At 29.1% G+C, this 10491-nt stretch overlaps 1 protein-coding gene across 1 annotated transcript in view; it reads right to left on the bottom strand.

The window, feature by feature from the left end:
• Positions 1 to 5403: 5403 nt before the first annotated feature.
• Positions 5404 to 10491, bottom strand: part of LOC111612637 (ADP-ribosylation factor 2) — a 38997-nt gene continuing 33909 nt past the window's right edge. The window contains exon 5 of the mRNA XM_023353875.1: positions 5404 to 5561. Coding sequence (XP_023209643.1) covers positions 5430 to 5561 — 132 coding nt within the window. The 3' untranslated portion in view covers positions 5404 to 5429. The remainder of the gene's footprint in view (positions 5562 to 10491) is intronic.

Here is a 10491-nt window from a genome sequence, read left to right as displayed (position 1 = left end):
CTATTATGAAAAAGGAATCATCACTTGTCATGTTTTATGAATTCTAAATTCTAGGCATATTTTGAATTGTTAGTTTCAATACAACTATTGACATATTTTACATATTTATATGTAGTTAGGGAGAGAGACATTTTTAAAAATTTCAATAATCTTTTCTCAACAAAATGAATGATAAGATTTATATTATTCAAGTGAAGATAAAATGTTAATTTTAATGTTTATCTAGTGCAGGGCTTCTTAAACTATGGGTCATGACCCCATTTGGGGTCGCTTAGCGAAATCTTGGGGTCGCGAGATTTTAATGCAAAATACTGAAAATAATTTGTGAGAGTTTGAAAATGGCGCGCTTTGTGTCACTTCTGGTGCAATGAGACAACGATTCAGCAACACTGTAGTGTGCACTGGTGTTGTGTTGTCGCTTTTCAGTGTATTCAGTTGTCTCTGTTCCATTGTAACACAAGAGTAAACTGTGGTAGTACACCATTATTGTTTTTGCAAATTTGTATATATCTTTATTTTATGTTTTTTGGGTTGCAAAAAGAATCACAATCATAAATGGGGTTGTGAATAAAAAGAGTTTAAGAAGCCCTGATCTAGTGAATTAAACTTATAATTTAGATAAAATCAACATTTTTGTCATTATTATAAGTTAAAAAAACTGAAAAATTACAAAGTAGCATCATACTTTTTGTCATAAATTTATTCTTGCACTAGTTTGCGTATCTAATTTTAGGCCAAATGTAACCGTTTTAAAATATGAATAATAAATTTCTTAACAAAAGCATGCTCTATGATTATATAAATTCAAGGATGTCAATTATTTTAGTGTGTATATTATTACAGCTCTTGAATTTTCAGTTGTAAAACTCCATAATAGAACCATATTGATTTAATTACTTTTATTTTTATAAAACAAATTGGATTGTTGTTACATATTTCATTGACATTTTGTCAACAATTTTTTTTTTTTTTGATATTTTAAAACAAATACACAATGAATGAGAAAGAAAGAATAACCATTTGCATATATTATTATATTATGAATAATGTATATCATACTCTATGACTTGTAATTATAAATATAGTTATTAAGGCAAACCCTGATTAAAACTATAAAATTACTACTAAAAATTTTTCTTGTAATAATCTAAATAAAACACAACCAAAATTGATTAGGCATATAAATACCAAAAGAATAGATTTTAAAACAATAATTCACAAAATAATAAATAATTCATTAAAAAACTCTTCTGCTTTNTACTGGTGGAACAGTACCTTTTGGAGGAAACTATTATGTGCATCGGGTAGCCAGCTCAATCTCTCAACCTCAATTCCATCAAACACGTGTGGAATGTTCTAGGTAGACAGGTCACTGCCTTCAACTTACATATCCCTCCTGAGTTTCTGGAGGTAATAGCCAAAATTGATTAGGCATATAAATACCAAAAGAATAGATTTTAAAACAATAATTCACAAAATAATAAATAATTCATTAAAAAACTCTTCTGCTTTTAAGCTGTTAACTAAAAGTTTTAATACTAAAAGTACTACCCCACTATTAAATTCATTTGAAATTTTTAAAAATTGTAAAATAAAACTTTTTCAAGTTAATTGATTTAAGTTTTATTAATGGAAATAATGTCAAATACATGGAGAGATCTCATCAATCTTGTCATCGTCAAAGCATACAAAGATACAGTAATTATTTTCAGAATAGANTAGCTTTTATTATATTGATATAAAAAATTTATTTATAGTTAGAGTTAGTATTTTACGTTTAAATTTAAAATTTTTTAAATAGCTTATACAGGATTTTTATATCTGTAAATAATGATCCCTACATTGTAGTTTGTAATTCATTATTTATAAATTACGATGTATGGATAATGTGTCTAATCAGTAATGGTTTATGGGTAATCTTGTATAAAAATTATTTTTGTCTCCATAGATTCTACAAACTCAGAGAAAAACTTTCAGATCATTAGTTCTCAGTCTATTCTATACATCTATGTATACTTTGTTGAAAATGTCAATATGTATTATTGAGAAATGTCTGCCTAACATTTCATACAGATGTGTCTCCAAAATGGCCTAACACACGTGACTATTTCAATAGTTATCTATCTAACTCACAGGATTTACTTCAATTGATCCAAAGAGACAGATCCAGATTTCTTTAATTTGTGAAGTCTGTTGATCTTAAGAATAATATTTATGAACTATGATAATATTTATTATTTATGAATCATCCAGTATATTAAATTAATTATTTTATATACTGGATGATTAAACAAAACTTTACATCATATGATTAAACAAAAACTTTATTTGCAAAGAGTGAGTTGGTAATACTGTGAGCTGGCCACACTTGTTACTGCCTTGCTTTTCATAGTGAGAAAATATTTCAATCTTGAACATTTATTTATTATAGACTTTAAGGATAACATTCAAAACATCTCACAGGCATCACCAAGTTTACTCCAAACAAATGAATTTTTCATTTGGTCATCCTAACATTAACAAAATTTTAATCATAAAAATTAAACAATTATTTTAATTTTTTGCAGAGATTATTATGTAACTTCAGTACAGTGGATTGATTCTAATCAGCTAGCAATTGTTTGGTTGCAGAGACTTCAAAATTCATCAATTATTAGTATCTGCTATGGTGATAAAGGATGGAAATGTGAAACATTTTTGTAATCGCTGTTCATGTCAAGTATCTTGAACAGTTTTACTTTCAGTCATTAATAAATGCAAAGAAATAGATTTCTAATAGCAATTATTCAAAGGTAGCATGAACAATGATTCAATGTCTGAAATTAAATTGAAAGATTATTTAAAACCATATACAGTACATTCTGCCTGTTATAATCATAGATATTTTATCAGAATTAACAGCATAAATTATTGCAGCTAAGTCAAAAATGACCATGAAGATTAGCTTATGTCATACTTATGATTATTAACTGGGACTTTAATCTTTCCACACTATTAGTTTCAATGTAACTGCTGGGTATGCCCAGTATTACTTGGGGCCTTTAGAGGGGATGGGGATTGGTAATTCTTAATCTTATTTCATTTAAATTTATTAATGTTAATTTTTTTTTTACTTTTCACATCGTTTTTTAACAAAAACAGAAGAAAGTTACAAAAATACTAAATCATTGAAGGTGTGCAGGTGTCCAACATGTTTGTCCCACAGACTTTATGTTGTACCTTTGCCACTATGCCACACCTGAACCATTACACTTTTCTCGATTCTCTTCAGTGACATATTCTACAAGATAAGAGCTTTAATTTGAATACCTGAACTCTTTTTTTATCCCCAGCCATTTACTCTAAGTTGGACAACTGAAACTCTCTTTCAATTAAATTAATATATAGATGATTGTACAACATCATTCACATATACTTGTTTCCATAAATTTAGGAACAAATAGGAGAAAAAATTGAATTTTTCATCTAAAACCGATGACATATCCAAATTTCATACAGATTCCACTAAGAAAACAATACCGAGTCAGACTATAATATGCAAATGAATGGTACTGACATCAGTTTATGTAAATGGACACCAGCATAAACACAGATATTTCAAAATGGCCATTTTTTTGTGTTTGGACTTTTAACAAAGAAATTTGAGATAGGCTTTTTTAGGAATGATGTCTTGACATCATTTATCAGAAAACTGCATTGGAGAACCATTGGCTAACAGACAGACTGACTTACATTCAACCATCTTGCCAAGTCTTTCTTTAGTCTACAGGCTGTGTATCAATTTCAAAATACACAATTAGCATCTAGACAATTTAGGCAAAGAAGGTCAACAGCCATATCTGCCTAACAAGACTGATATCTGCAATTAACTGCAGAGAGGAACAGCCCAACTACAATCTTTCTTTGCTGCAGCTACTGGAAGAATGATATTGGATTCCACTGTGTACAGGTTTCATGAAGGAGGTCTGGTTGCTAGACAACCAGCAATTTGCACACCTCTCACCTCACACTAGATGAGGAAACATTTGAATTGGACATGGATGCATGTGAACTGGACTGAAAGTCAATGGAAATCTGTACTTTTCACAAATGAGTCCAGATATTATTGTTTGATTTGAGGTGTTGTCTGATCTGGTGAGAATCAGGGACTGATTATCATTCCTGCAGCATCTATGAAAGAGATTGTTATGGTGGAGATAGTGTAAATGTTTCGGGTGGCATTTCTTTAGGTGACCGCACAGACCTCTATGTGCTACCATATGGAAATTACAATACTCAAAAGTAGAGAGACAATATCCTAGATCCCTAGCTATGTCCTTATGAAGGTACAATAGGTGAAACATTTGGATGATAATGCTCATCATCTAAGGGCCATACTGGTGGAACAGTACCTTTTGGAGGAAACTATTATGTGCATCGGGTAGCCAGCTCAATCTCTCAACCTCAATTCCATCAAACATGTGTGGAATGTTCTAGGTAGACAGGTCACTGCCTTCAACTTACATATCCCTCCTGAGTTTCTGGAGGTAATAGCTTTGAAGGAGCAATGGTCATTACTATCAACTGAACTTACACATAGGCTGCATTTCTTTATGCAGCAAGAGTGTAGCAAAAGTGACACCACATTGCTGCATCATAATTTAGAAATGCTTTCTGCTCAAGCGAAACATGGATGCTGTAATCTATTCTTTAATTCCAGTTACAGCCGAAAGTAGTGCTTTTTTAGTTAAAGAATTACAATATTTAAATATTTGACTTATTTTTACAGCATAATATCGTATTATACACACAAGCATCCATTTTGCGTTAAAGCAGTTTTTACATCCGTTACATGTGTATCTTTGCTGCAGCAACCTCTTGCAGCAAACATTTAGAAACAGTTTGCTAAATGCAGCCACTGCATCTCAAACACTGCATAAAGAAATGCAGCCACAGCAAGAAAAATTGCTGTCAAGAGCAACCACACTCCATATTCAGGTACTTCACCTATTTCAGTCAGATAGCACATATAGGAACTTCCAAAAATAAGATAACTTTCTGACAGAAAACTTGTCTCTTGTAAATATTTTTATGCTATTCTATAAAACACCATGTAATTTATTTACCATGAATGTTCTGAAGATATAACAGCAATTTAAATTGAGTGAATATGACTGTGTATAACTGAAATATCTAGTTATGCAGTTTTAATGTCAAAATCAATAAAAGAATTTCCACAAATTTTAGTCTTATTTAATTACCATAATCATCATCAGTATAACAAGTCCCAAAGTTGTTATAATAAACAGATTATACTATAATTGGAATTTTTCAGATTTTTAAAATTTAAACCATTAGAAAAATTTAAATATTTAGCACTTTCAGATATGAAAATGTAAAGCACATTTATGACTTGTAAAATGGATAATTAAAATACCACTAAAAAACATTCATACCCGTCTATTCCGAAGTTGATTCAATCCTAATTTTTCAGTGAGCTCTGCTGCTGTCATAGCATTTGGTAAGTCCTGTTTGTTTGCAAAAAGTAAGAGTACGGCATCTCTCAATTCATCTTCATTTAGCTGTTAAAATTTAACTAGTTTTAATATATGAAATTTAAAGAATTTTATATTAGCATTTCTCTTATAAATAAAAATGTACAATAGAACCCTGCTCAGAAAATATTTAAACATATATTTCTCTGTTTTATGTTAAAACAAGAACTTCAAACAGTGCCAGGTATTTGTGAGAGTTACTTTGTCCTGCAAGCAAGAAACTGTTTTACACTTGAGCATGGTTTTACATTGGGGGAGCAAACTTGCTTCAAACTTCTTGCTTGCTACTATTCTCGTATCTGCATGGCTGTAGCTAACATGTGACACCATTTCTAATGAATATTCCTGTTTAGCAAATCACTTTGCCAGTCCAACATGTTAAAAATGTTTGCTTTTACATTTTGTAGCATAAACTAATTTCAATACACAAATAAAATTTGCCTTCCAATTTCTCAATCATTTTCACCATTTGCTGTCAGTTTGCTTTTTCGTGACTGGAATTTATTTCTCTTTATGTCTATTGTTTTATAAATGAATAGTACCTTGATATAAATTTTTATTAATTGTATTTTCTGATATTTTATCTGCATGACTTAAGAAAATAAAATATCATCCACATGAACATTACAAATTTATAAAGATTGTCTGTTGAAAAGATATGATGTTTATAAATTTATTTCAATCTTCTTATGATTTTAAATAATTATTTTTTACATCTAAATCAAATAATTTGAGTAAAAAAAAAAGAGCTTTTAACAACTAATGATTCATTTTCAAAATTAGTATTTCACATGTATTTCAACATTACAGGCAATATGTAATATTATCAATCTGTTATGAATAATCCATTTATATCAACTGAATATCTAAGTCAAATATTTATAATATAATAATAATTTGTTAAGATAAATGCTTTCTACTTTTATTTGTAATGTTCCATCTATAAAATTTTTAAATTTATATTTTACAAAGATACTTTGACAGAACTCTTTCATAAGTAACTGTTATTGTTAATTGACGATTTTCTTTAAATTTCTGTTGTAAACAAATATTAAACATTAATTATATAGTAAAATCAAATCTTGGCCAGTAGTATTTACATTAAAATATATAAATAAAATTTACTGAAACTACAAAATTGTCGTCTTGTTCCTAGTAAATTTTATTTATATATTTTAATGTAAATACCATTGGCCAAGATTTGATTTTAATGAACTTTATTGTCAATTGTATTAATGACATAATCGCCAGATGACGTTTTTATCCATTTTGCATTTTATTGCAAAGTCCTATATACCAGGGGTGGCCAACCTGCGGCTCGCGAGCCACATGCGGCTCTTTGAAGGATTATTTGTGGCTCTCGATAAATGTACCCGAGTTCCCTTTTCATTTTTGTGTTATTATATTTTAAAAAATTATTATCGTTCCGTATGTGTTTCAAAATGTCTTTTAAATTACTAACAACAAATATGAAAGATTAAGTGCAACGTTGTAACAAATTTCATTTCCGTCCAAGTTAAGAATGATATGACTCATCGAAAACTGCGTGAACAAACATAAACAGTGGCGTAATCGTCCATTATCGACCGACTCCAGACCGATTTTGAATTTGTAAACTGTCATTGCAATGGACAGCTGACATTGTGCTCTGGAAGAAACAATTTGTATCACTCTTGCTACGGATATAATTCTGGAATTTTTTGCATACCTTTTTAATACGTATTTAATTGCGGCTCGCGAAAAATTTCAAATTTTGAAAAATGGCTCGGACTATCAAGAAGCTTGGCCACCCCTGNCGTATTTAATTGCGGCTCGCGAAAAATTTCAAATTTTGAAAAATGGCTTGGACTATCAAGGAGCTTGGCCACCCTGGCTATATACTATATAGCCTCAAATAAAGATTGTCACTGTAACTGAAAATTGTTTTTGGTGTTTGTAATAATGGAACAAGATGACAATTTTGTAGCTTCAATAAATTTTATTTATATATTTTAATTAATTATATACTTTACTGCTATAATTTAATAAGAATTGAGTAGTACAATTAAATTCCAATTTAGCATTTTCCTAAAATGTATTATTTCTTCTTCCGTGATTCTTGAAATACAAAAACTTTAAAATGTAAGTAAACAGACTAATTAATATATCAATCCTATTATTAATATATACTGAAATTAACATATATTCAGAAAATTTCAAATTATACTGATACAGTAGAGCGTCGATTTTCTGAAAGTCAATCATCCAAAAGAATTCCAGTCGGCAAATTTAAATTTTCGCCAGTGCTGTGGCGCTTCAATCTTTGGCTATGACTTGGGCTACTGAAATATTTTACGTTTTTGATACTAAATTAACATCTGAAGTATAATTTTTTATTATTTTTATATTTTTCAATATATTTATTTTGTTTGTACAAAATAAAAAAATAATTTTTAACGATACAATAGTCTTTGTCAGGCTTAACATCGACGAAAATTCAACGCGAAGCGACACGCAACGGAGAAAAATTTCAACATCGGATACATTAAACTATTTTTTCGTACATAAATCAGTTATCTGGACAACCCCAGTTCCCAATTGATTCGGAAAATCGACGCTCTACTGTACTAAATATCCAAAAATTTACTTTACTTCATGGTTTATCAGTAATTTACAAGATCTAAATATTTGAAATAATTACAGTAGTAAAAATTATTGAATTTATCAGATTCTTAAGATTATAATCTCAACAGCTTACCAAAAAGAAAGAGACATGCATTGTAAGTCCAGAAAATAAAAATAGGGATTGCATATGGTTTCACTGTTAGATAAATCTCAAGGTGATTTCTGAGAAATTCTGAATTTAATTCAGTTTGACAATCTAAAACAAGGGTGACCAATACATTGACTGGCAAGTTGTAAGAGGTAGCCCCCAGTTGTCTGTGTCATATTATCTGTATCGAAAATTATTGTTGTTTGACTGTATTGTCTATTTATAGAGTATATTATAGACCATAGATATAAACCAATGAATAGTGTCTATAAAATAAACTGGCAGTCTACTTTATAGACACTATAAAGTAGCCCTCAAACCTAAAAAGGTTGATCATAACTGATCTGAAAGATGCAGAAATGAATCAATATAAGAAAACTAAATATTTCTTACTCTTTTAAGGATTGTTTAAATATCATACAATTGCATTTAAAAGATCTTTAGTAATTTAGATTTTTAATCTTCAAGAACTTTCTCACAAAACAATTATTTCTACCATTAAATTTAAATCAAGAAACCAGCTTATTTCCCCTTATGACCTATTAATTAAAATATCATTCACAGGACTAAATCCTGATAATGAAGTCAAGAAAAATTATGACAGTGAAACAGTTATATTTAATTTTTTTATGAAGAGAAACTACTGCCCTAAGATGCAACAACAGTATATTGAAAACAATGTTACATAAGGATTTATACTTATATAGAATAAAAAGATTAATTGAAATACTATTATAATCATATTTTTAAAATTAATTTGTTGAAAAAGTTCAGGAGCTAATAAATATTTTCTTCTTGATTCATAGTAAAGAATTCTCAATCCTTATATAATAGTATTCTTAAAAAGAGCTAATAGAACAAAAGAAAAATATATTTTGCAGTTTACAGATGTATTAATTTTAAAGAACCAAATATTGCTAGGTTTTCTTAAATTAATTATTAGTCTAAATTAACTTGATTATGAAATTTCACCTAGTAGATAATCACTATCAAATTTTATTTTAAATTGTATTCTAATTATCTAAAAGAACAATATCCAGATCTGGATTTGAATCAATAATATATGAAAAGTAGACACACATTATTAGTTTGATTTGAAATCTGAATGGCCTATCATTATTTCTCAAATTACACATAATTTAGAACTACAGTATAACCATCTAAGTTATACTCTTGTTACATTGAATAGGAAACATTTTTGCACACAGGTCTGGTAATTAGCTAGCAATAATTCTCACTTCATAATTTGTTTTATTTTCTATCTATCAAAATTATAAACAAAATACTTCAAATGAAAAATTTTTACATTTCTAATAATTAAACTACTTTTCTAATAATTAAACTAATTAATCAATATAAAGCACATCTATCATGAAAATGCCAACAAAAATTAAGACACTTACTTGTATCAATTACAGTATTCTTTCCAAGCTGGTGAACTGACCAGCTAAATATTTTCTCCAACCAGTTTAAAATAATTGTGATGAAAATTTTTTAAAAACAACTATACCATAGATTAGTATGAAATTGAGTGTTGTAGTCATTAAGTGGGATTTGTAAGTTTGCAATTGCAATCAACTACAATTTTTTCATGAGGAGTATACTGATGATATAACTATATTTCAGAAATGCATCTCAATTATGAGACAAATTATGGGAAATGTAACAGCTAATTTAATGATGGCTTTTCAGGAACAAATTAAAGCAGAGATCTTCTGTACTTATTATAATCTGCATTATAGGAATTACAGTGGAACCTCACTTAATGAGCAAAACAAAATTGTAAAAAATGACTCATTTATGAGCAATGTTTCGCATAACAAGTGACGAAAAGAAGGGAAATCCTGGATTATGTGCATGCTCCATCAGTCTGTTTAGCACTCATTCACTAGCATCTTAGTGTCGCTTGTGATCAAACATTTTTCCAAACTTGTGTACACACATGTTATGCATAAGCATCAACAACCATCACCCATTATATAATAAACACACCAAATGATATGCCAAATTCTAGGGCAATGTAAAGGCTATAATTAAATATTAGAAATTAATTTGATTAGAGGTAGGCAGTTATGCTGCCATCTTGTATTAAATTTAATGACCAATTCTAAATTAAATTTTTAAAATGTCTAAATTAAAAATTATTTATTTATACAGTAGACCCCCTATAAAACGGGTTCCTATAATTACGATTCCTATAAGAAG

Source organism: Centruroides sculpturatus, unplaced genomic scaffold (genome assembly GCF_000671375.1).
Source record: "Centruroides sculpturatus isolate CEXI.00-Female unplaced genomic scaffold, Cexi_2.0 scaffold1185, whole genome shotgun sequence".
Taxonomy (NCBI): domain Eukaryota; kingdom Metazoa; phylum Arthropoda; class Arachnida; order Scorpiones; family Buthidae; genus Centruroides; species Centruroides sculpturatus.
The sequence above is the reverse complement of the archived record's forward strand: the minus strand, read 5'-3'. Positions and strand labels throughout refer to the sequence as shown.